General features: G+C 56.1%; 2 protein-coding genes and 1 long non-coding RNA gene across 9 annotated transcripts in view; all 3 read left to right on the forward strand.

Moving 5' to 3' along the window:
• The window catches only part of SIN3B (SIN3 transcription regulator family member B), a 41,614-nt gene extending 34,607 nt beyond the window's left edge, over positions 1 to 7,007 (forward strand). For 2 of the 7 annotated variants that reach the window (XM_064280926.1, XM_064280927.1), the window contains 6 exons: positions 362 to 531; positions 3,131 to 3,304; positions 3,546 to 3,638; positions 3,789 to 3,883; positions 4,728 to 4,932; positions 5,072 to 7,007. In XM_064280926.1, coding sequence (XP_064136996.1) covers positions 362 to 531; positions 3,131 to 3,304; positions 3,546 to 3,638; positions 3,789 to 3,883; positions 4,728 to 4,932; positions 5,072 to 5,302 — 968 coding nt within the window. In that variant the 3' untranslated portion in view covers positions 5,303 to 7,007. The remainder of the gene's footprint in view (positions 1 to 361; positions 532 to 3,130; positions 3,305 to 3,545; positions 3,639 to 3,788; positions 3,884 to 4,727; positions 4,933 to 5,071) is intronic. The other 5 variants (XM_003413280.4, XM_064280924.1, XM_064280925.1 and 2 more) reach the window with 5 other exon arrangements.
• Positions 7,008 to 14,475: 7,468 nt separating this feature from the next.
• On the forward strand, positions 14,476 to 17,923 carry F2RL3 (F2R like thrombin or trypsin receptor 3). The gene is made up of 2 exons (XM_064280930.1): positions 14,476 to 15,395; positions 16,027 to 17,923. The coding sequence occupies exons 1-2, from the start codon at positions 15,278 to 15,280 to the stop codon at positions 17,115 to 17,117; spliced, it is 1,209 nt and encodes a 402-aa protein (XP_064137000.1). The 5' UTR covers positions 14,476 to 15,277; the 3' UTR covers positions 17,118 to 17,923.
• A 320-nt stretch (positions 17,924 to 18,243) lies between these two features.
• LOC135230678 (uncharacterized) lies at positions 18,244 to 21,466 on the forward strand. The gene is made up of 3 exons (XR_010321257.1): positions 18,244 to 19,201; positions 19,815 to 19,896; positions 20,742 to 21,466. It is a non-coding gene; the product is annotated as an uncharacterized LOC135230678 (long non-coding RNA).
• Positions 21,467 to 25,925: the final 4,459 nt, after the last annotated feature.

Here is a 25,925-nt window from a genome sequence, read left to right on the forward strand (position 1 = left end):
CCCGGCTGAGCGCAGCCCTGGGCATTTGTGTCCCAGGCGTTGGACGCGTCGCCGTTTCCACCTGGGCAGATGTGGGCTGGGTATTTATGTCCCAGGGTTGATCATGTCACCACTGCCACCCAAGGCCTGTGTGGCGTGGCCAAGCCGTGGTGGAGGGAGCAGGGTGGGCCAAGCTGCTGCTGCTCATGGAGATTTAGAGATTCTAGTTCGTCTGGGCAGGCTGGCTGCAAGGACCGCGGGCTTGGTGGGCCATCTCAGGCCCAGTTGCTCAGAGCAGGCCTGCAGGATATGGCCTGTTTTGGAGGTCCGGGCTCCCCTGGGGGCCCGGCAAGAATGAAGGGCAGCGGCTCTCCTCCCCCAGGTGAGGTGGAGCTGGAGGAGTACTACCCAGCCTTCCTGGACATGGTCCGCAGCCTGCTGGAGGGGAACATTGACCCCACACAGTATGAGGACACCTTGCGTGAGATGTTCACCATCCATGCCTACATTGGTTTCACCATGGACAAACTGGTACAGAACATTGCGCGGCAGGTGAGTGGTGTAGCCAGGTCCACCAGCTCCCCACCCTTCTCTCTATAGCTTTGTCTTTTCCTAACTGAGGTAAAACTCAAACAATATGGGGCCCTGCTGGCACAGTGGTTAGGTCTCAGGCTGTTAACCAAAAGGTCGGCAATTCGGATCCACCAGCCGCTCCTTGAAAACCCTATGGGGCAGTTCTACTCTGTTCTCTAGGGTTACTGTGAGTGGGAATTGACTTGACAGCAACGGGTTTTTTTTTCCCAAATAACATAAAATTAACCATTCTAAAGTAGGCAGTTTAACAGCATTTAGTCCACTTAGCAAGACATGCAACCACCACTTCTAATTCCAGAGCATTCTTGTTGTTAGGTGCCATTGAGTCAGTTCCGACCCACAGCAACCGTGTGTACCACAGAACGAAACACTGCCCAGTCCTGTGCCATCCTCACAATAGTTGTTATGCTTGAGAACATTTTTGTCACTCCTCAAAATGAGAGCCATTAGCAGTCACTCACATCCCCCTGCCCCAGCCCCAGGCAGCCACTCATCCACTCCCTGTTTCTGTAGATTGCCTCTTCTGGACTTTTCGTGCGAATGGAATCAGACACCATGTGGCCGTTTGGTCTGACTCCTTTCACTCAGCGTGGTGTTTTTGAGGTTTATCCATGTTGTAGCCTGTATCAGCGCTTCATTCTTTTTTTTTGTTTGTTTGTGTAAATTATAACGAAACGTTTGCCATTTTAACTTATTTTTTCACATACAATTCAGTGATGTTAATCGCATGTCGTGCAACCGTCACCGCTGGCCATTTCCAAAAGTTTCCATTACCCCAAATAGAAACTCAGTGCCCCTCAAGCAATGACTCCCCAGCTCCCACTCCCTCATACCAAGCCTTGGTAACCTTTGGTCTCTATGTACTTGACTTTTCTAGATGTTTCCCAGCAGGAGAATTGTATAATACAGTCTGTTTTTCTGGCTTCGTTTGCTCAGCATAACGTCTTCAGGGTTCATCCACGTTGTAGTATCAGTGCTTCATTCTTTTCATGGTTGAGTAACATTGCATTGTGTGGGTGGACCACACTGTGTTTACCCATCATCTGTGGGTGGACACTTGGGTTGTCCTCACCTTTTGGCTCTTGTGCATAATGCTGCTGTGAACGTTGGTATGAGGTATCTGTTTGAGTCCCCGTTAACAAGCCATCATAAGGGTACCTGACAACGTGTAAAAGACTCTTAACCCTTTTCTCCTGGGGGTGTCATAGATTTAGCGCAGCTGAGTGTCCCCAAGGTGATTTTGGTCACAGAGAGACAGGAAGTGTCTGGAGAGCTGTGGGCCTGTGCATCTCGGGTGCTGTGCCTGGGGTGTGGCTCGGGACCCGTGGGGCTGGCCTTGGGGCTGCTGTCTCTCCGGTGTAGACCCTCATGGCAGGGGTATGCTGGGACCTGTCAGCTGGGTAGGTCGCGAGGAATGGGGGGGTTGCAGTGCAGCCTGTGCAGCACATGCCCAACAATTCACGAGGTTGAGCCCTGGGCACCCCCCACTACTAAGGGCCCATCGCAGCCTCTTTTTCTGCTGGCGTGTCTGCCTCTTTCAAGTTTACAGTGGGGGTCTGTGTCTTCTGGTTGCAAGAATACGTCAGAGGCACGGCTTGTGTTCTGGCACTTCAGGCTCAAGCTGGACCCCTAGGCTGGGCATTGAGTCTGGTGCATGTTGCTAGAAAGGCCACAGCTCTGGGATGGCCCCGAGAGGGTCAGGCCGTGTGTGTGGGTGCCATTGTGTGGGGAGTGCTGAGTCCCCGAGTTTGTATTAACTTGTCCAAGGCCCACAGCTCGGCCTGATGCAGCTCTGATGCCTACATGCTCACTTCTTCATAAACCAAAACGTAAAGGTGGGATTAAAGCGCACTTGTAGCTGAACAGGAAGGGAAAATAAGCACTCGTAATGGCACAACTTGAGGGTTACTGTTCCCAGTCTGGCACATCATCTCTGGTTGGTTTCCATGCTTCCCGCATGCGCAGACACGCTTTGTTGTGGGGTCATATAAGGGTTGGGGTAAGGTCAGGGTGGGGTTGGCTTGGTTTGGGGTTGGGATGGGATTGGGTGGAGTTGGCATGGAATGTTGGGGTTCGGTTGGATTGGTTGGGGTAGGTTGAAATTGGGGTCAGGTTGAGATGGGGTTGAGTGGGGTTGGGTTAGGGTTGGGTCCAGTTGGCTTGGGTTGAATGGTTGGGGTTGGGGTCAGGTTAGGTGGGGTTGGTTTGGGGTTGGGTTGGATTGGTTGGGGTTGTGTTGGGTCTATACTTGAGATTGGAGTCAGGTTGGGTGGGGTTGAGTTGAGGTTGAGTTGGGTGGGGTTGAGTTAGATGATTGCAGTTGGACAGTTGGGGTTGGGTCAGGTTGGGTTGGGTCACGTGTCAGGTGGGGTCTTGGGTCGGGTTGCACACAGTGCTGAGGTTACCCTGTGCAGCTCAATTGGGTTCCTGATGTTCATTCTCACTTCAGACCTGTTCCGTTGTGATCTGTTTCTCGCTTCTGTCGCCCTTGCCTTCGGGGTGTTGGGCTTCCTTGCTAACCTGGCAGGCACTCACCCTCCCTCCGTACCCCCCACAGCTGCACCACCTGGTGAGTGATGACGTGTGTCTGAAGGTGGTGGAGCTCTACCTGAATGAGAAGAAGCGAGGGGCTGCTGGTGGGAACCTGTCCTCACGATGTGTTCGTGCCGCTCGAGAGACCAGCTACCAGTGGAGGGCGGAACGGTGCATGGCTGATGAGAACTGCTTCAAGGTGGGCGGGGGCGGGGGGAGCAGGGGTCAGAGGGCAAGGAAGGGCCCAAGCACAGGGCCAGAGTCAGACCTGCCTGATAAGGATGGACACTGCGTGTACCCTGTGCCCAGCCCTCTGGTCTCCCTGTCTCTGGGACGGTGGCTCCGGCCATACATGGGGCTATGAGGAGGTCCAGGGAGCATGGTCCCTCGTGCTGGGCTGTTCCGGGGGCTTCAGGCGGTTCCTGTGACCCCGCCCCCAGGTGATGTTCCTCCAGCGCAAAGGGCAGGTGATCATGACCATCGAGCTCCTGGACACCGAGGAGGCCCAGACGGACGACCCCGTGGAGGTGCAGGTCAGTGTGAGGCCCCCAAAACGTCCCTGTCACACCGCATTCTCAGGGTGAGTGTTCCACGGGGAGGTCCCAGAGGGTGGGGGATGGTGTCCAAGGTGAGGGGCCATGCCTGGACATGGGGAGTCACAGTGCCTTCCCCCGACCTGGCAGCACCTGTCAAGCTACGTGGAGCAGTATGTGGGCACGGAGGGCACTGCCAGCTCACCGAGCGAGGGCTTCCTGCTGAAGCCAGTGTTCCTGCAGAGGTGAGAGGACCCGCCCCCACTGGTGAGCCCTGGGTGGTGACGGGGTTGGAGCTTCAGAGGCTTAGAGGAGAAGCTACTGGAAGTGGAGCGATCAGACCAGAGGTGCAGGGCCGGGTCTTAGGGCACTGCGGCCAAGCTGAGAAGGTGAACTTGGGACCCAGATCCATGGGCGCTGGGGGCAAGTGTTTAGATCTGGTGGGGGCTGAGTGCTGCGGGGAGACAGCCAGGGGGCTGACCCTTTGCATGAGGAGGAGAGGAGGGTGGTGCCTGAGGTGAAGGTTGGGGTCACAGTGCAAAGGGGTGCTGAGAGGGAGGAAAAACCCAAAAATCCATTGCCGTTGAGTGGGTTCTGACTCATAGTGACCCTATAGGACAGAATAGAACGGCCCCATATGGTTTCCAAGGAGCGCCTCGTGGTGCTGACCTTTTGGTTAGCAGTTGTAGCTCTTAACCACTGCGCCACCTGGGTTTCTAAGAAGGAGGAAGGCTGGGCGAAATTTCCCCCGGAGTGGGGGTGGATGGGGCAGGAGCTGGGTGGGAGGGTGTGCCCACAGCAGGGGCACAGAGGAATGGGACCTTTTGGTGTGTTCGGGGACCAAACAACAGGGGCGCTGGTGTGGTCCTTCCTGGACCAGTGGGCTGGGGGTTGTGGCTTTGGTTTGCATCTCCCGCACTCCTGCGGTCAGGCATTTTTCAGTGTGTTGTGACCACAAGGACCCCTGACCTGTGGGCCTGAGTCTCACTCCCTGTGGGCCACCCAGCGCCTCCTCTGCGCAGGGGCCCTCTCTGGGCGGGCACACAGGCAGGTGCCCAGCACTGCCTCTAGAGCACGTTCCTTTGGCAGGAACCTCAGGAAGTTCCGACGGTGGCAGTGTGCACAGGTGCGGGCGCTGCGTGGCGAGGCCAAGGGCACGTGGAAGCGGCTGGTGGGTGTGGAGAGTGCCTGCAGCGTGGACTGCCGCTTCCGGCTCAGCACCCACAAGATGATGTTCATCGTCAACTCAGAGGACTACATGTACCGCCGTGGCGCCCTCGGCCGTGCCAAGCAGGTACCCTGAGCCCTGGGGACCCCTGGGATCCAGCCTTCCCTGGTCCTGCCCACGTTTGTTCACCTTTCCTACTCAGGTCCCTGGGATTCTGCCCACGTCAGGGTGTCCAGCTGGCTTGACCCCCACCCTGCCCCTACAGGTGCAGCCCCTGGTGCTGCTGCGACACCACCAGCACTTTGAGGCATGGCACGGGCGCTGGCTGGAGGACCACGTGCCAGTGGAGGCGGCCAGCCTGGTGCAGGACTGGCTGATGGGTGAGGAGGATGAGGACCTGGTGCCGTGCAAGACGCTGTGTGAGACAGTGCGCGTGCATGGGCTCCCCGTGACTCGCTACCGCGTGCAGTACAGCCGGCGCCCTGCCTCTCCCTGATGTCCCCCTGGGACACACCACCCAGGTGTCTCCACAGTGACGTGCCCTGACCTGGGGCCCAGCCTATGCCAAACCGACCTGCCTGCTCCCAAGCACCCGGAGGGGCCCCATCCCGGGAATGCTGGGGTGACTGCCTTGCGAGGATGAGATCCCAGAGTGGCTGCAGGGCTGGGCAGGGCACCATGCGGGGTCTTCAGACTCTGCGAGCAGCCAGAGTCCCCAGTCACAAGCCAAGATGTAGGGGAGGGTGGCAGCACAGACTCCCAGCAGCTGGCCTGCTGTGCCCAGCAGCCCAAACTTCCAGAAGATCCATCCTCCATGGGAGAGAAGCCAGACCAGGGGTTCTGCCATCATCCCTGCTCCATGGTGTACTTAAAGTGGATCTTCTAGAAGGACTCTTACGAGCACACACATATTTATTCTTTCATGCTTTCCTGGCGGTGTGGCTTCTGTGGCAGCCCAGCCCTCCAGCGTCTTGTTAGTGAAAGCTCTTGGCAACTCTGTTTGCCCATCCTGCCGCCCCCTCCTGCAGGCCTTGTCCTCTGAGGAGGGGGTGCCCAGCTGCTCCTATGGGCTCATTGTTCTCCCCCATGAGGGTGTGGGCCTGAAAGGCTCCAGCCACGCTTGTGCAGACGTCCAAGTCTCGGTGCCAAGAACCCCACGCGATGGAGTTGGCACCAGCTCCTTGTGAACGTCTTGCACCATCGTGCTGGAGTTCGCTTCCCCAGCACTCAACCTCCCACAGCAGAGCTGTGCCAAATTTGTGGTTTCGCAAAGCGGAGACATGTTTCTAGAAGTTTCCTGTGGAACTTGTGATGCCTTTGACTCGAGGCCCAGGCGGTTCCAAGGCCAGTGTGTTCCTGCCCGGGATCTCGTTGGCCCTGTTTTTCCGAGTGTGGTCAGGCACTTTGTTAGCACCCTGGTTTTATAAGAAGGGAGTTTATCACCAGAATTCTGAACCAGCCCCTCCCCTGGCTGTGCCCTTGCTGGGCCTCCTCTTCGGTCTGTCCATCTGTCTCTGACGGAGCTGAGGGGACAGGGCAGGCGGGCATGGGGCACCCCACCCTGCATGCTTCCAGGGGCATCTGCTCCTCCTGGACACTTTCCGTCCTGGGGCTTATACTTTCTTTGCAGCTGTTTTGAATGTACATTTCCTTTTCTATTTATTTGCACATTAAAGTTAAAAATTAAATATTGATGTAAAGCCAAAAGGCTCTGCCAGTTATTTTCTGTAAGCAAGTCCAGTGAGCCTGCACGCACCACAGCCCCCAAGGCCTGTCAGGGGGGCCCATACACCTGGGCCCATACAGCCCTCACTGCTCTGGGGTGGGGTCCCATTTTCCAAGGCCCCAGAGAATGGAAGTGGCCCTTTGGATGGCAGAGCCCAGCTACCCCCAAAGGTGGTCTTGCCCGAATGCCTCTCCACTGTCCCCAGGGCATATCCCTCCACACATACCTTCCATTCATAAGGAGCCATGGGAGTGTTTTCTAGAACATTCCCACATTCAGTAGGGTTGACAAGAGTTCCTTCTGTCCAGGTGTTAGGTCTGTGAATCCTGGTTTACCACTGTGGGGTTTTCCTGAGCTTCTCCGGGCTGGGCATGACCCCCCACACCAGCCCTGTGCGTCCACACTTGTCTTAGTCATCCGGTGCAGCTATAACAGAAATACCACAAGTGGATGGCTTCAACAAACACAAGTTTATTCTTTCACAGTCTAGGGAGCTACAGGTCCAATCAGGGCATCAGCTTCAGGAGAAGGCTTTCTCTGTCAGCTCTGGAGGAAGGTCTTTGTAATCAATCTTTGCCTGGTCTAGGAGCTTTCAGCACAGGGACCCTGGGTCCAAAGGAAGTATGGTCCTACTCTTCATTCTTGGTGGCATGAGGTCCACATGTCTCTCTGCTCGCTTCTTTACTATCTCAAGAGATTGGCTTAAGACAGGATCTAATCTTGTCTATCTCATTAAAATAACTGGTGCTAATCCAGCACATTAACATCATTAGGGCAAAATATACAACACAGGAAAATCCCATCAGATGACAAAATGGTGGACAATCACACAATACTGGGAATCATGGCCTAGCCCAATTGATAACACATATTTTGGGGGGACACAATTCAACCCATGACAGTGCTTTTCAGTTGCCCCCAATCAGGGGTCCATCCTCCCTCCCTTACCTGCATCTTTGCAAACTGATCTCCAGAGCCCTATCCACCGCCCCCCCACCCCCCACCCAAGGTCTCTCCACCAGGCCACTGCGCCTGCTCCTGGTAGGTGGAGCCCAGGACCTGGTTGTGGTCTTCTTGGAACCAAACACCCGTAGGGGTCCCTTGTGCCCCCTCTTCAGCCCGCACCTGCTGCCCAGACCACCCTGTCCACCGCCAGAGCTTGGTGCCAGTCCCCTACCCCCAAGAACTGTTCCCTGATGTCCCTCAGAGTCCATTGATGTCCCAGGGACCATGGCACCCCTGTATCCCCACCTGCTCTGTCCCTGGCAGCGTCCTCCTCCCAGCCCAGAAGGGGCTGAGTGGGCAGGCAGAGCTCTGACGGTGATGGGGCTCAGGGCTATCCCAAGTTCCCCCTCCCACCTCAAGAGTTGCCAGTGAAGACACAGCAGTTCCCAGGAAGCACCAAGGCCTAGGGGCACATAAGGGGTGAGTCAGGGCCAATGCGGCCGGCAGGACTCCAAGGGGGCCCAAGATTCCCAGTCCCTGAAGGTGGGCTGGACCTGTGATGTGATGGGGTCCTGGGAAATAAGACCCATCTTAGTGGCCTGGAGGAGCTAGCCTGTAAGCCGCCTCAGAGAAGGGCTGCTGGGCCATGCGAGGCCTTCCCCTGGGCCGACGCAGGCATGAGAGTAGGGCCTTGTTCCCCTCACCCCCACCACCCCTCACAGAGACCTGCATAAAGGAGTGCAGCTGGCACCCACCTTGACTGCAGCGCCCAAGAGCACGCACTGGCTTCGAAGGTGCTGAGGGTGGCGGAACCCTGAGCAGAGGGTCCAGCTCAGCCTCTCCAGAGCTGCTGACCACAGAAGCTTCAAGATCACAAGAGGTGTTGCTCTGTGCCACTAAACTTGTGGGAATTCATTATGCCAGCTGCTGTTGAGTCAACCCCAGTCATTGCGACCCCATGTGTGTCAGAGAACTGTTCCATAGCGTTCTTCAGTGGCTGAGTTTGGGGAAGCCATTCGCCAGGCCTTTTTTCCAAGACACTTGTGGGTGGATTTTCACCTTTCAGTTACAGCCACCTCATGCACCATTTGCACCCCCCAGGGACTCCAACCAGTTGCTGTTGAGGTGACTCTGACCCATAAGACCCCATGTGGGTCAGCGTAGAACTGTGTTCCACGGGGATTCTCCAGGCAGCAATGAGGGAGAGAACCCCACACCAGCACCCTGCCCTCACGCCTGCACCTTCCCTTCTAGCCTGCTTCACGGGATGAGGCTTGTGAGGTCTCAGGCCCCAGCCTCCTCACACTCTATGCCCCAAGGGTTGGGGACATCAGGAGCCCCCAGGCCTGGCCTATCAGGGATTCCTTGTGCACAGGTGAGCTGTGGAGCCACAGATAGGTAAGACTAAGTAGGTACTCCTCTCCCCAGGAGAATGCATCCCTTCACGGGAGGCCGAGGGAGGAGGATGGGGCACTCAGGTGGACCCAGTGGACATGGTCCTGATACAGTGACGTGGGTTTCACAAAGCGAGGTCGCCTGAGTCAGTGATGGGCAGAGTGTGTGGGTGACAGCTTGTGTGGCTGCGGGCCCTTGGCCTTGGAATCTGAACCAGGGGTGGGTAGTGGGGAGGGTTCTGAGCCCTGGGGATTAGGGGGGTCACAGACTCTGGAAAGGAGCCCCTGGCAGTTCAGACCTTATGTGACCAGTGGCTGTTCCCCAGCCCCACTGAAACAAGGTCACGCCCTTCCTCTCGGGTGGCTGAGGGGGTGTTGCCCTGCCCAGAGCTGAAACTCCCTGACTCACCCCTAGAGGAGACACGCTGGACAAGGATCAGGAGTCAACCACGGCACAGAATGGAGAGAGTGGTTTCCACAGTGATGGGGGAGGGGATGAGGGGGAAAGATGGGAGAGGAGGAGGGACTTGGGCCACCAACTCCTCCTCCAAGTCTGGATCTTTCACTGGAGGCAGAGGGACTAGGGGAGGGACTGGGGCAGGCCCAGGGCTGGGGGAGGGGTCATAGAAGCAGAGGCATAGAAGGGTAGCAAGCTCCCACGGCAATCTCTAAATTGTGTCCTCCCACTCCCCCCATTCCAGCACCCAGAGGTAATCTATAAATTGCACCATGACCCCCCAATTTCAAGATGAATAGACGTTTATAACAGCCCAAAAAAAAAAAAAAATTTTTTTTTTTTTATGTCAGCAGAAACTCCTTCACCCTTCTCGTCTGGCTGCCTCAGTAAGGCACCTTTCATAGTTGTGGCAACTTGGAATGCCATTCTGTGCCTCATCTGGCACCCCCCCCAGACTTGGACCTGGGGGCAAGTGCCCCACTCTGCCCGCCTGCCCCTCCCCCCCCCCACACCTCTGCATAGGAGGGACCTGGGCAGGGCTGGAGTTAGGTGGAGGGAGGGGCTGGCGAGGGCCAGGGTGGAGGCTGGGGCTGGGAGAGGGGCAGGACTAGGAAAGGGGCAGGGGGGAGGGCAGGAGGAGGGACTGGGGTGGGGCTGAGGTGGGTCAGGAAGGGGTCAGGAGGTAGTGGCAGTTATGGGCAGAGCTTCAGACTGGTTCTGTCCAGTTCAGTCATGGCCAAGGAAGAGAAATAGGAAAGCAGAGCCAAATTTTAAAAATTTAGGTGAACCGAAAAGATACCTGGAATAGGAAAAATTACAGGTTGAAGCCCTTCTAGAAACTTAATCTCCCTATTAGAAAACAAGGGCAGCATATGTGTTGCATAGCAACCACATCTCTTGACCAGATTTTGAGCAGAGTCGGAAATAGCTGTGTTCTGCTCAAAGATGGCAGCTGACTGCACTGCTTTGAATGTATGTTGCTCTCCACAGTCCTGGCAATAATCCAGTCTCATGCATCAGGGTCCTGAAAAGGCTCACCACGCCTCTTCCAAGTCTCTGATTCCAGGGCTTTGACCTGTAATTTTTACCATTCCAGTTATCATTCTGGTCCCACCCAAATTTTAAAAATTCAAGTCTGTTCCAGTCTCGCTTCATCAGCCATTTGAATCAACTTGAAGCCCTGGTTCTGGGGGCTGGTAGGGGAGAAAAGAGAGGGCAGGTGGGTCCGGGGAGCAAAGAAATCCAGGACAAGCCACTAATCCCATCTTTTTGCCTTTTTTTTTTTAAATAAGTTTTTATGGAACAGTGTTATGGCTTGAATTGTGTCCCCAAAAGGATACATTCACATCTTAACCCACTACCTGTGAACAGGACCTTATTTGAAAATAAGGTCTTTGCAGTTGTAATCAAGTTAAGATGTAGTCATACTGGGGTTGGTTGGGCCCTAAATCCGATCATTTGTGTCCTTATAAGAAGAGGGGCATTTGGACACAGAGACACAGACCCAGAACAGGAAGCCATGTAATGGCGGAGGCGGAGACTGGAGTGATGCAGCCACAAGCCCAGGACCGCCTGGAGCCACCAGAAGCTGGAACAGACAAGGAAGGATCCTTCCCTAGAGCCTCTGGAAGGAGCATGGCCCAGCCGAACCTTGATTTTGGACTTTGGGTCTCTCAAACTGTGAGAGAATAGATTTCTTCGGGGTTATTTTTGTTTTAGAAGTATTTTATTTCAAAACGAGCAGCGATATTTTGAAACAGAATACAAATTTTATGGGGAATTTTAAGGTAATACAGTCATCAATAATCTCCCCTTTCTAGAGGACTGCTTAGGCATAGGCTCTGCATGGATGCGTTCATCCCCCACTGCTCTGTATGTTGGAGAAGTACTGCTCATTGGGATGATGTGAGGACTGCACCAGGTCAACTACACAAACACATAACCAAACCGGGAACTATGTAAACACTTAACCAAGCCTGACTCAAGGTAGTTTTTCAATAATTGTTCTCTCCCTTTCCTCTCAATGAATATTCATTTCCTTCCTTTCCAAGGATTTGAGACTTAATTTATCACAGTGGTTCTCGAAATATGGTCTTAGGACCAGCAGCATCAGCATCTCTAGGGAACTTGTTAGAAATGCAGACTTTTGGGTGTAATCCAGATCTACTCTTATGGATCGAATTATGCCCCCTCAAAATGTGTGTCAACTTGGGTAGGCCATGATTCCCAGTATTGTGTGATTATCCACCATTTTGTCGTCTGACGTGATTTTCCCACGTGTTGTAAACCCTGCCTCTATGATGAGGCAGGATTAGAGGCAGTTACATTAACGAGGCTGGACTCTTAATCTACGAGATTAAGACCCACTGCCATCAAGTTGATTCTGACTCATAGCGACCCTATAGGCCAGAGTAGAACTGCCCCATAGAGCTTCCAAGGAGCACCTGGGGATTCGAACTGACGACCTCTTGGTTAGCAGCCATAGCACTTAACCACTATGGCGCCAGGGTTTCCTCTACAAGATTAGGTTATTTTAAATCAATCTCTTTTGAGATATAAAAGAGAGAAGTGAGCATAGAGACGGGGGACCTCTTACCACCAAGAAAGCAGTGCCAGAAGAAGAATGTGTCTTTTGGACCCAGGGTGCCTGCACAGAGAAGCTCCTAGACCAAGGAAAGCTTGATGCAAAGGATTTTCCTCCAGAGCCAACAGAGATGGAAAGCCTTCCTCTGGAGCTGGCACCCTGAATTCAGACTTCTTGCCTACTAGACTGTGAGAATAAATTTCTCTTTGTTAAAGCCACTCACTTGTGGTATTTCTATTACAGCAGCACTAGATGACTGAGACACCTACTGAGTGAGAGACTGGAGGTAAGGCCCAGTAATCTGTGTTTTCATAAATCCTGTAGGCTATAGTGATGTACACTTTCTTTATGTATCAGATTTGCAATTGATGTTCTGATAGTACCTTTAAATTTTTGAAACGTTATTGTAGCCTACTGTCATGGATTGAATTGTGTCCCCCCCCCAAATATGTGTCAAATTGGTTAGGCCATAATTCCCAGTATTCTGTGGTTCTCCTCTATTTTCTGATTGTAATTTTATGTTGAAAGGATTAGGGTGGGATTGTAACACCACCCTTACTCAGGTCACCTCCCTGATCCAAGGTAAAGGAAGTTGCCCTGGAGTGTGGCCTGCACCACCTTTTATCTCTCGAGAGATAAAAGGAAAGGGAAGCAAGCGGAGAGGTGGGGACCACCAAGGAAGCAGTACCAGGAGCAGAGCGCGTCCCTTGGACACAAGGTCCCTGGGCCTCAGAAGCTCCTCAACCAGGGAAGGATAGAGGACAAGGACCAAGGACCTTCCTCCAGAGCCGACAGAGAGAGAAAGCCCTCCTCTGGAGCTGACACCCTGAATATGGACTTGTAACCTACTATACCCACTAGATTGTGAAAAAACAAATTTCTCTTTGTTAAAGCCATCCACTTGTGGTATTTCTGTTACACAGCACTAGATAACTAAGACACCTACAGTCTTAGGAATGACTTATTTGTTATGCCTTAAGTTTTTCCCATTGCTGACTTCTCTTGTTATTTTTCAAATATTATTGTTATTATTATTGAATCATATTTTAATATCATTATAATGGTATTATTATATCATTATTATCATACTACCATCATCATTACCTGTACCATCTCTGCTTCATATTTTTGATCAGAAAGTTAAATACAAATTTTTTTTTTTTTTGGTAAGGTTGTTGAACTGATAATTCCATCCTTCCTTCTCTGTACTGCATAAAACTCCTTGAGCAATATAGCATTCTCCTAATTGACCTCTTCACATTTCTTAATATAGTTAATGAATCGTGACTGACAGCTTTAACAAAAAATAGTTACCTATTTGCAGCTGCCAGGGAAAGCTGTTCTAACATCCAGGCAAACTATAAACTATCCTTCTTTAGCATAGAATTTTTAAGGCAGGGATGTGTCAAACAGAATCATGTGTGTGTGTGTTTTGATATTTTCCCAGCCATTAGCTGAAGGCAAGTATCTGGAGATTTAGGACCCACTTATGGTAAGGCAATAACAGCTTCCTAAAACAAAACAAAAAACCCAAACTCATTACAGTTGAGTTGATTGCAACTCATAATGACCCGAAGAGACAGAGTAGAACTGCCCCCATAGGGTTTCCAAGGCTGTAATCTTTACGGAAGCAGACTGTCACATCCTTCTCCCACAGAGAGGCTGTTGGATTCAGAACCACCAACTTTTTGGTGAGCAGCTGAGTGCTTTAGATTTCTTCTCTTTTAAGCCCCCCAGCATGTGGTACTTTGTCCAGCAGTCCTAGGTCACTCACATGAACAGTATCACAGCAGCACAAATGGCTCACGGTGAGAAGTAAAGCCCAAGTCCTCTCCCCAGACAGCCTCACCCTGCGCCCAGCATCCCAGGGTGTGGTCCTGGACATTGCACGTCACTCAAGTGAGACCCTGGGTTCCCAGTGTCTCTGTACCTTCCCTGTCATGTCTGGGGTCCCTCCCATGACACAGTGTCATCCACAACGGGGAGGGGGACTGTGCACCCTACTTTGTGCTACAGAAATGTCCTATACAAACATCTTCCCTGGGACATCCAGGGTAAGTTCCCAGATCTGGGGCCCCTGAGTCAAAGGGTGGGAACACTGACTTCCCCCATCACCTACAATGAAGGTGGCAGGGATCCCAGTTGTGGATGTCTTTGGTTACATGTGTCTGTAAGATGTGAGTGTGGGCTAAGTGTGTCCTTAGTGTGATACAAACAGCTCCCTGGGCCCAGGGACCTCTCTGGCCTTGGATTTTCCCGGAGCTGGGGCAGGGCCCTCCTATCTCCACCTGGGCTGACATGGGTGATTGCCACACTAGACGCTGCCCAGGACTCTGCCTCATCACTTCCTGGCTGGTCAACAAGTCCCCGGGTGTGTGACTAGATTAGGGCTGCCCTGAGATGAAACGGCTCCCTCTAACCCCAGACCCCCACCACCACAGGCTGGCCCTCCTGCCCCCAGTTCTTCCCTGTGGCCTGGCCCTGACCACAGGGCTCTCCCAGGCCGGGAGGGGCGTGGACTAGAGAAAGAAAGGGTGCCTACCCTCGAAGCCTCTATTTCTTCATCAGCACAGAGGGTGCCCCCCCCACCAGAGAATGGATGTTACATCCCACAGGGGCCTGGCCGCCAGGATGGGTGGGGGGCGTGGAGGGCTGAGAGGAGGAAGGGCCTCCCTTGGGTTGGGGTCTGGCTGTGAACCACATCACCGAACTGAGGCTGGGGCTGGGGCTTCAAGAGCCAGGGTCCCCTCAGACCCCAGGGCAGCACGTGGTCAGTGTCAGTAACTCTGGCTAAGGACTAAGCCCCTCTTCATTCTCCTCAGCAGGCCCCAGGCTCAGCAGGTGCCTCTTACCCCTGCAGTGCCCTTTCTCCCATGTCCAGGGGAAGGTGCTGGACAGGAGTGAGGCCCCACAGAGGACTGGGTGTCGTGGGTGTCCCTCTGCTCGATGACCTCCAGCCTGGGGATGGGGGGAGGAGAGGCTTCAGGAAGGGCCCCTGACGCATGGCTGTCATGAGAACTGGGGCTGCAGAGGGAGCGAACAGCAGGAAGCGACCACTTGGACCACAGATGCTTCCTGGCTTGGGGTGGGGGTTGCCGAGGTAGGGCAGCAGCTCAGCGCAGCACCCCCCCCCCGCCCCCCGCATCTTGCTGGGCCCTGTGAGGAGCCTCAGCTGGGTGGAGTTGACCTTGGTTTGCCCAGTCCTCGGCTGAGTCCCTCAGGCAGGATTGGGGTGGGGGCCAGGAAGGGGTCTTCCTGGTTTATCTCCCAGCTCTCCACCCTCCGGGGCTGAGGCAGGAAGCTGGGCTGGGGGTCTGCGGGCAGGAAGCCGAGGGGCCCAGACTACCGAGCCTGTCGGCAGTGACATGCGGAGGCTCCTGCTGCTCGGGGCCCTGGTGCGGGGGCTCAACCCTGCTGGCGGCACCCGCACCCCCAGCATCTACGACGAGACCCCTGAGGACCAGAGCGCAAGCGGGGCCGATGGTGAGTGAAAGGAGCAGAGAGAAGCCAAGGGGTATGGGGCCCAGAGCCAGGGGGCCTGAGTAGAGGGAAATTGAGGGGCCCTTCAGCCCCATCCCCCACCCTGGCCCTGACCCAGTGGGGCTGGGGGCATCTGCATCCTGAGAGCTGGGGCCTGGACTGTAGCCCCCCCATGGGTTGGCTCCCCTCAGCAAACACAAGGGAGCAAATGAGGGGGACAACACAAGGGAGGGAACTGATTCAAGGGGGAGCACAAGAGAGTGGCTCAGGGGTCTGGGGGGGACACAGGGGCAGTTGAGGAGTCCAGGGTGGACATGAGAGGCAGATACTAGGGGGTCACTAGAGGTGGACAGAAGGAAGGGGGAAATCAGTGGGGCAGCTGAGGGATCTGGGGTGGACCCTAGGGTGGCAACAAAGGGCCCAAGGGGAACACAAGGAGGTGGCTCAGGAGTCTGGGGAGGGACATAAAGGGCAGACACCAGGGAGTAACTAGAGATGGACACAAGAGGGGACACCAGGGGCAGACCCCAAGGAAGGGGATAGGAGGGGCAGATGCCAGGCTCTGGTGTAGCCCCCTTTGTCCTCGGCACCCATCCCTTCCCTCGAAACTGGGCTGACACCGCTCTCTCCGCAGGCAGCGAGCTGGGGCCCTGGTTCAGACACACAGAAGTGACAGCCCCGCATCTGCCCTGCCCACGCAGCTTCCCTGGCCGCCTCTGCTCCAACGACAGCGACACCCTGCTACTGCCGGACAGCTCACAGGCGCTGCTGCTGGGCTGGGTGCCAACGCGCCTGGTGCCTGCCCTCTATGCCTTAGCTTTGGCGCTCGGACTCCCGGCCAACGGGCTGGCGCTGTGGGTACTGGCCACACGTACGCCGCGCCTGCCCTCCACACTGCTGCTCATGAATCTGGCAGCCGCCGACCTGCTGCTGGGACTGGCACTGCCGCCACGCATCACCTACCACCTGCGCGGTCAGCGCTGGCCCTTTGGCGAGGCCGCCTGTCGCCTGGCCACGGTCGCACTCTACGGCCACATGTACGGCTCGCTGCTGCTGCTGGCGGCTGTCGCCCTTGACCGTTACCTGGCCGTGGTGCACCCGCTACGCGCCCGCGCCCTGCGCGGCCGGTGTCTGGCCACTGGACTCTGTGCCGCCGCCTGGCTGGTGGCCGCCGCGCTATCGCTGCCCCTCGCGCTGCAGCGACAGACCTTCTGGTTGGCAGGCGCGGGCGCGGGCCATCTGCTGTGTCACGACGCGCTGCCACTCGACGCGCAGCTCTCGCACTGGCGGCCCGCCTTCGCCTGCCTGGCGCTCCTTGGCTGCTTTGCGCCGTTGCTGGCCATGGCGCTGTGCTACGGCGCTACGCTGCGCGCGCTGGCGGCGGGCGGCCGGCGCTACGATCACGCTCTGCGCCTGGCCGCCCTCGTGCTGGCCTCGGCCCTGGCCTTCTTCGCGCCCAGCAACGTGCTGCTACTACTGCACTATTCGGACCCGGGGCCGCGCGCCTGGGGCAACCTCTACGCCGCCTATCTGCCCAGCCTGGCGCTCAGCACCCTCAACAGCTGCGTGGACCCCTTCGTCTACTACTACGTGTCGGCCGAGTTCCGTGAAAAGGTGCGCCACGCGCTCCGCAGACTGACGCCTGGAAACGCAGGCGCGACTTCCAAGCCCTCCGGGGAAGGGGTTGGTGCGGGGAACGGCACCCGCTCTACCTCGTTGGTATGACTGACCTGCAGATGGGATGCTGAGCCCCAGGCATCCGGACCCCGGATTAGGTGGATCCCAGACCAGCCGGATCCCCTAAGTCAGCAGAACCTCCAGACCAGAAGGACCCCCCGGGCTAGCCAGACTCCTGGCCCTTCTGGACCTCCAGACCAGGTGGACTCTGGGACCGACTACAGTTAAGCCCCCTCCAGAGATGGGAGCCCCCTAACCTTCTACAGGATCCTGCTCAGGGGGAGTCCCGGCTGCCACCACCTCCCCCTTCCCCCCCAATTGCCCCAGCCGCTCGCGCCCCAGCAACCCTGGTTCCAAATTTGGGCGGTGCCCAGGGTTTGGGGCATCTCCTGAGCAATCAAAACGGAGCCCCTCTGGTGGTGAAATGTTTTGGATAAGGATAACCGTGGCACAACATGAAAAACGTAATCAATGTCATTGAACTGTAAATGTGGAAGTCGTGCTGGCGGATGTTCTGGTGTGTATGTTTTCACCACAATAAACAGAACGAAACAAAAAAAAACCCAGAGCCCTCGACTCTGCCCCAAAGCATCAACTCTGTCATGGGGGATACAGGTCCCAGTCTCTTCCTCCTCTGTCTCCAGGGCCCTAGAGACTCCAGCTTCTCCTCTAAACCACTCTTTGACCTCTCGATTTGATGTTAACTCCCCCCAGGACTAGGTGAGGCCGGCGGTGGGCTCTTGGGGGCCTGGTACTCAGACCTATAGCCCTGTGACCCCCCTCCACAATGCTCCAGTCTGCTGGTAAACCCCAACCCCATTCACCCCAACACCATGAGCCACCTGGAGCACTGTGTTGGAGCTGTGGGGCAGAGACTGTAGCATGAGGGGACTGGGGGGGGGGGGGCGTCCTGGGCTCCCCATTGAGTCTGTGCTGCCAATAAGCCCAGCCTTGGGGGGCCAGGAAAGTGTGAGCTGGTGAGCAGGGTGACCCTGAGCCAGGGTGTCAGGGTGCCTGGGGACACACACTCAAACACACTCATACTCACACTAGCTGTCTCACACACACACACTCATTTAAACCAGTTGCCATGTGGTAGATTCTGCTTCATGGCGACCCCATGTATTACAGAGTAGAACTTGGCCCCATAGGGTTTTCTTGGCTATAATCTTAACAGAAGCAGGTCACTAGACCTTTCTTCCAAAGCACCTCTGGGTAAGTTCAAATTGCCAACCTTTCAGTTAGTAGCTGAATGTGTTTACCGTTTGTACCACCCAGGGACTCCCACACTTATTTACACACATTCATCCATACTCATGCTGACACATTTGCAAACACACACACACTCCCACACACACTCATACACACTCACACACGAGTACATGTAGTCTGTGTAAGATTGGTGGATCAGAATCCTGGCTGTGACCTTGTACTAGAGTTTTGTAAGATGTTCATTAATTGGGTGAACTGGGCAAGGGGTGCCCCGGACGTTCTCTGTACAATTTCCTACACCTGCATGTGAATCTAGGGTGATCTCGGGGTGCAAGTGTGTGACTTCCAGAAACCCCACGCTCACCCAGCTCTAAAGACCTGGGCACAGAAGCCACGGCTGCTGGGGAGCTGCGGCTCCAGCTGAGGCCTGAGGGCCCCTACCCAGCCTCCGCATCTCGGGGGGGCCCTCTGGTCCCTGTCTATGACTGAGCCCCCATAACCCGCAGGAGGCCGTCGCCATCTGTGACTCCGGTGGAAACGAGCTTTTATTAAACCACAACCTCCGTGTTCTTTTGGGGAAAAGTCGGGGAAGCAGCCGCGGGGCCTATCCCCGTGGGCCCACAAGGGCAGGAAGGACAGGGCGGCTGTAAGTGGCAGGGTCGCTGCGCCCCCGGGCGGAGAAACAGCTTAACAGAGTTGGCTGAAATAACTACCTCGGAGAACCCCGCGCAAAGGCGCCGCCAGGGGCAGACACGCGCAAGAACGCGCGTTCTCGGGACGAGTACAGGAGCAGGCTTTGGGGGCGGCCTGGGACTTCTCCCGTAAGGCAGGTCAGACCCCGCGGCGCCAGGAGGAGAACGGTCCTCCAGAGCCGAAGCGGAGGGCCTGTCCTGGGCCGGGGGACCCGGGGCTGGCAGAGGGTACGTTACACTGGACCCGGGGCTTTTCCGTAAGGCTCTGTGCGACCATAGCTAAACGTTCAGGGGTCTTCAGGAGTGGGCGGGAAAGGGAGTGGGGGTGGGTGGGGGAGGGACCCTCGGGGCAAGGGCGGAGGTGGGGAGGTGACCCAGGACAACCCAGCCTTCTGGCTTCTGAGGTACCAGTTAAGGGACTCAGTGGCCAGGAGCCCCAAAAGGAGGCCTGGGCTTCCTGTTGTGGAAAGAGGCAGCCTGTTAAATTTCAAAGTTGCTGATGGAGGGACGCACGTTGTCTCCTGAATTTGGCTAGGTGCCCTGTCTGCCTCAGAAAGAAGCCTTTGGCCAGGAGCCCTTCTAGGGAATGCCCCTTCTCCCATAGCGAATTTGGGGTGCAGGAGCTGCCTGCTCAAGGACAGAGATGCCCGAGCATCAGGGCTAGGGGGCTCTGGAGCTCCAGCTGGGAAGAGTGGAGCTGCCCCACCCCCAACAAGCCCCCAGCACCCCCACTGTCCCTCCGGTTGAGGGTGAGGGTGGTTGGGCCCCAGGAGACCCTAAGTAGGGTCTGACGGGCAGGCAGGTCTCTGCTGATCTGCTTATCAGCTTCATTTGGACGCAGGTGTCACCTCCCACCAAACAGTTGCTGGACCTTTCCGAGGGACAGCTCAGGGCTGACAAGAACAGGATGAGGCGCCAAGCAGGTAGGTGACCATAAGGAGGAGAAGCCACTCCTTAGTAAGGACAAAAAAAAAAAAAGCATCCAAACCCAGTCCCGTTGAGTCGATTCCGACTCATAGCGACCCTATAGGACAGGGTAGAACTGCCCCATGGAGTTTCCAAGGAGCACCTGGTGGATTCTAACTGCCAACCTTTTAGTTAGCAGCTGTAACACTTAACCACTATGCCACCAGGGTTTCCTTGGTAAGGACACTACTAGGCAAATAAGCTCTGATACCCAGAGGGACCACTAGAAACATAATGGAAAAAAGTATAGTTAAAAAGACAATATAAAACCAAAAACCAAACCTATTGCTCTCAAGTTGATTTCACCTCATAGTGACCATACAGTACAGAGTGGAACTGCCCCACAGGGTTTCCAGGGAGCGGCTGGTGGATTCCAACTGCTGACCTTTTGGTTAGCACTGGTAGCTTGCCACAGCTCTTAACCACTGCACCACCAAGGCTCAAAAGACAATAAACCCATTGCCATCAAGCCGATTCCAACTCATAGTGATTCTGTAGGACAGAGAAGAACTACCCCACAGGATTTCCAAGGAGTGGCTGGTGAATTCGAACCGCTGACCTTTTGGTCAGCAGCCCAACACTTAACCACTGTGCCAGCACGGCTCCAAAATGACAATAGCTAAATTAAAAAAATGGAATTCTAAGAAATATCTGATTAATCCAAAAGAGGGCATGGAAAGATGAACAGAGTGGACAAACGAGAAATAATTAGACAGTAGCCCTAAACCCAAAGGTCCCTGGGTGGAGGAAATGGTTTGCACTCGACTGCTAACCTAAACGGTGGTTCGAACCCACCCAACAGCACCCCGGAAGAAAGGTCTGGTGATCTGCTTCTGTAAAGATTACAGCCTTGAAGACCGTATGGAGCGGATCTACTCTGTAACACATGGGGTCGTCATGAGTTGGAACAATGACAACCCTAAACCCAGCCCCATCAATAATTAATGGCCATGAACTAAACCCAGTGCCTGGGGCAGGATGGCACACCGCTGACCCTTGGGGATTTGGGGGAAAGCGTTCTTCCTGTTGGGTTTGCTGAGTGGAATAAAAAACTGTCTTTGCCACCAAGATTTATGTGAGAGAACCTGCCTGAAAGAAACGCTCACCTGACCAGGACTGAGCCTGAGCCTCACTCCCCCCTGGACTTCGCACAAATCTGAGCTGATAAATCAACCTTTTGCTTAAACCTCTTGAGTCCAGTTTTCTGTAACTTACGCCCCAAAGACTCACCTCCTCCAGGAAGTCTGCCAGGATGTCCCCTCCCAGCCTGACCCCACAGGGCTCCCCAGACCACCTGCAGCCCCTTCTCTACCCTTCCCTTGGGGCCCCAAGCCCAGGGGTGGATCTCTCCTGGAGTTGACCCCTCACTCTGCACACCATGGGCTTGGTCAAGGGCAGGATCCCCCTCTATGCCCAGAAATTCAAAGCCTGACCCCTCCATTTGAGTCATTCCCCACTCCTGCCAGGGGTCCAGAGCAGGGGGTGAGGGATGGATGCGGCCAGCTCTCACCTGTCCTCCTCCTCAGGGTCCCAGTCCACGGCTAGAGACTGGCTGTGCCCAGCCTCTTGGCCTGCTGCAAGTGCACCCCACCCCGGGGAGGACTGGGTCATAGTCATAGGTGCTATAGGAGTTGGTTGTAAGGAAGGTGGACTTAGAGTTGGGGGTGGGGATCTGGGTGATAACTCCCCAAAGACCTGGAGGTGGGTGGGGGAAAAGATAGCTGACCCAGAGTAGCAGTGATGGGAGGTAAGAGGTCACAAGATGGGGGTGAGGGGTTCACGAAGGGACAGAAATCGGAAGGAGGGGGCTGTGACGGAGGAGGGGGCTGCGATGGAGAGGCGAGAGCGGTGATGGAGAAAGGGGCTGTGATGGAGGAGGGGGCTGTGATGGAGAGGAAGGGGTGGTGGGAGAGGAGGGGGCTGTGATGGAGGAGGAGGGAGCGATGACAGAGGAGGCGGCGATGGAGGAGGGGGAGGGTGCGGTAGTGGATAGGAGGGGCGACGCAGGCGGGAACCGGTGGGTGAGGAGGGTGGTGATGATCCTCACCAAGGGCGCAGTGGCCGGCGTAGACGAAGCCGTCGTAGGCGCACACTGGGTCCTCGCAGGCGCCGCAGTCGCGGGCGCACTGACAACGAGGAATCGCCGCCCTCTCCTCTGTGGCCCCGGAGGGACTCCTCCAGGCGCCGCCTCCACCCCCCGCCAGAGGAGGAAGGGTGGTGAGAAGCCCCTGGGGGGGCCGGGCCACCGCCCATAGGGAGGGGTCACGGTGGGACAGTTGCCGGGAGGCCTGAGACCTGAGGGGTGGGGAGGGGGCACGGCGCAGGTCCTATATTTACCTAGCTACGGGTTTACTAAATTAGAAATGTACATTTTTAAAAAATGAAAACCAACCTAAATTCCATTCCGAAATATTTGGGAAGTAAAGAGAAAGGGTGACCGCCAGCCCTGCCCTTGCTGTCTCGGGAAAGTCTGAGTTGAGGAGGAAGAGTCAAGGCCACACTACTGCCGGCCTCCACCCTGCTTGGCAGGGTCCTCTGCGCATTGCCCGCCCTGATGCTGGGCCCCGCCCCCTCCCCACTGCCCGCCCCTCCCCCACTGCCCGCCGCCACACGGCTCGGCCCCGCCCTCTCCCAGCTACCCGCCTCCATCCTGCTCGGCCCCTCCCCCCCACTGCCCACCTCCACCCGGCTCGGGCCCAGTCTCCTCCCCACTGCCCGCCCACACACGGCTCGGCTCCGCCCCTTCCCCGCTGCCCGCCCACACACGGTTCGGCCCCGCCCCTTCCCCACTGCCCGCCCACACACGGCTCGGCTCCGCCCCTTCCCCGCTGCCCGCCCACACACGGCTCGGCCCCGCCCCTTCCCCGCTGCCCTCCCAGCCTGGTCCTTGACTGTGCCGGGTCCTCCTGCCCATGCGGTCCCCTTCTCTCTGCCTGGCCACCTCCTCTTCTCCCTTCGGATCTCTGCCGGACCCTCGGTCGGGGAGCGGGCAATGAGCGCCCGGAGAGAGGCGGGGCCAGGTGGGAGGGGGCGCTCGCCCAGGGTAGGGGGCGGTGATCACGCGGGGCGGGGCCGGGAGAGCCTGGGTCCGAGCCGGGAGCGGAGGCGTGGTCACCCGGAATGGGGGCGCGCGGACTCACCGGGGCCTGGGGCGCCCTCAACCTCGTTGCATGCGGGTCCGGCGCACAGCTCCCGGACAAGAGGGTTGCGATTGCTGGCGTTGTAGACGCGCGTGGCCTCGAAGAAACGTGGTCAGAGCCCCTGAGGTCCCTGCCCAGAGTGCCCCCTCCCGTCCCTCCTGTGGCCCCAATCCAGCCCTGGGCCAGGTCTGGCCGCCCTGTGGCTCCTGAGGCGCCCTGCTGAGCTCTGCCTCACTTGCCCCATTCAACCCCCACTCCCACTTGGGACGTCTTTTCAGATCTTTGATCCCGCAGCCCACTCCCCAGTAGGCCTCTACGCTAGCCCCAGCCCCTTCCCTAGAACTTTCCTGCCCCCCTCCCGATCCCCCCACCTCCTCGCCTCAGAGGTGCTTTGCTTCTCCTTCCCTTTCTCCCTCCACTCCCCAACCTGAGCTCTCCGGCAAGGCAGCCCTTGTCTCTTCACCCCTCTTTTCTCCTCTATGAACGAGGACATGACATAGGCATCTCTTGAGATTGTGAGCGTGATGCAGGCACCCCACAGGGTCCCCAAAGTTCATGCATTTTTACTGATGCCCTCAATGGCGTTTCTGTCTGGAGAGCCCCCACCCCACCCTGCCTCTCCCCCCGCCAGGGGCAAGTCCCAAAGCACCACCTTTGCCCCACAAAGAAATCTGACAAAAAGCTTGAAATTAGGGACCTGTCCACAGTTTGGACAGTCCCTGGAGAAGGACATTATGCTTGGTAAAGTACAGGGTCAGCGAAAAAGAGGACCCTCAGCAAGATGGGTTGACACAGGCTGCAGCAATGGGCTTAAGCATAACAACTATCGTGAGATGGCTCAGGACCAGGCAGCGTTTCAGTTGCGGTGAGTTGCAGTGGAGCCCCGCTGGTGCAGTAATTAAGAGCTCAGCTGCTAACCAAAAGGCTGGCAGTTGGAATCCTCCAGGTGCTCCTTGGAAACTCTATGGGGCAGTTCTGCCCTGTCCTATAGGGTCATTATGAGTTGGAATCGACGCTGTGGCACCTAACAACAACCACTACAGGTGAGGTGTGACCTCACCTGCTCCAGGCTCTCCACCTCTGCCCACAAGCATGACAGCAAGGGCACTTCAAGGATGGACGTGTTGGAGGACACTGTGTGCAGCCACCTTCTATGAGAGGACCAGAAGCCACACCCAGGCTCTTTGCAGCACTCATGGCCCCCACCACCCCAGCAGCTCACATTCCCCCTCATCCAGCCTATTTTGCAGCCAGAACACTGAGGCCAGAGGCGAAGGGCCTTCTCCAGCTCTCTTGACTCTGGGCCAACTGCACCGCTCACCCCACACTGTGTCCCCACATGAGAAGCAGCTCATGACCCTGCTCTGAGCATGGCTCCAAGAGGCAGCAGGAGCCCAGGTGCTCCACCAGGGTCTCCCTGGTAGGAGACTCCAGGTAAGTAGCTCCTCAGTGCTGCCCTAAGTTTCCCCTTCTGGGCTGGTCTCTGGAGTCCAGCACGTATTAGGCCCTCCCTGTGCTGCGTGCTGAGGACAGTGAAAGGGACACATTCAAGGAGAAGCTGTGGGCTGGAAGGGATGGGTGGGCCACAGAGCAAGGAGGGGTTGAGGGATGCAGTCAGGCCAACATCTGGGGGCACACAGTGGGCGTCTCTAAACCCCTGGAGGAGAAGCTCAGGCTCAGATGCTTCCCCACCCCCTGCCCAACTCCCATTTGTGCCATGGGAAACATGGCTTGTGGGTCGGGGGGACTGCTCACTCCCTGACCCACCCGCAGGGGCTCAGGCCAGCCTGTGTCTGTCCACACTGAAGACCTTGAATGAGGACTCTGAACCAGTTTGAACTGGTCCAGTCATGGCCGACAAAGTAAAACCAGGACAGACCTGAATTGTTAAAATTTGGGTGATCCAGAAAAATAACCAGAATGGGAAAAATTACGGGTCGAAGACCTGGAATGGGAGACTCAAGAAAGGTGTAGTGAGCCCTTTCAGAAGCCTGTCGCGTGAGATCGGACTATTGGCAGTGGAGAGCAACACACATCTGAAGCACCGGGGTTGGCTGCCATCTTTGATCAGGGTAGTGCTGTTTCAGACGACTCTGCTCAAAGTTCGAAGGGCAAGAGATTTGGTTGCTTTGCAACATGTGTGCTGCCCTTGTTTTCTAAGAAGGAGATTAAATTTCTAGCAGAGCTTTAACCCTTAATTTTTCCTATTCCAGTTATTGTTCCAGTTAACCCAAATTTTAAAAATTCAAGCATGTTCTGGTTTCACTTTCTCGGCCATGACTGAACCAGGAAGAACCAGTTCTAAGCCCTGCCTTGAACTTGCGTGGAACCTCATATGTTGGAGGTCTAGGGTCAAGGTAGGGCCTGGTGCCTGGGCAGCTCCAACTGGGATGCAGTTGCTGTGGTAACCACCCCCCTCTACCTTTTGGCTTCCAAATTATCACCCATGGCAATGAACATCTTCTGAGTCCATCCACACCCTCTGCTGAGCAGCCATGCCCTCTTGAGGACCTGCCTCAGCCAGTCCTGGGTCCTCCTGGGAAACGAAGAGGCCCTCAGAACCAAAGCTGGGCAGTGCCAGGCACTTGGCCACAAATGGCCATCCCCGCTTTGGCCCATCTGCCCCAACTGTCACTGGGGTCTGCAGCGTCCACTTCCTCTTTCTTCCCTCACTTCAAAACCTGTCCTCAAGCTCCTTCTGGTCCCTTCTGTCCTTGCCAAACTGCTGCCCAGAGAAGCAGGAGCCAGGGGTGTGGCCCACTGGGCAGGTGGCCTTACTGGGTGTATACCTCCAGCGTCATCTCATACTCCTGGAGATGCTGGCCAGCTACGGGATCATTGTCATC

Source organism: Loxodonta africana, chromosome 3 (genome assembly GCF_030014295.1).
Source record: "Loxodonta africana isolate mLoxAfr1 chromosome 3, mLoxAfr1.hap2, whole genome shotgun sequence".
Lineage (NCBI taxonomy): Eukaryota > Metazoa > Chordata > Mammalia > Proboscidea > Elephantidae > Loxodonta > Loxodonta africana.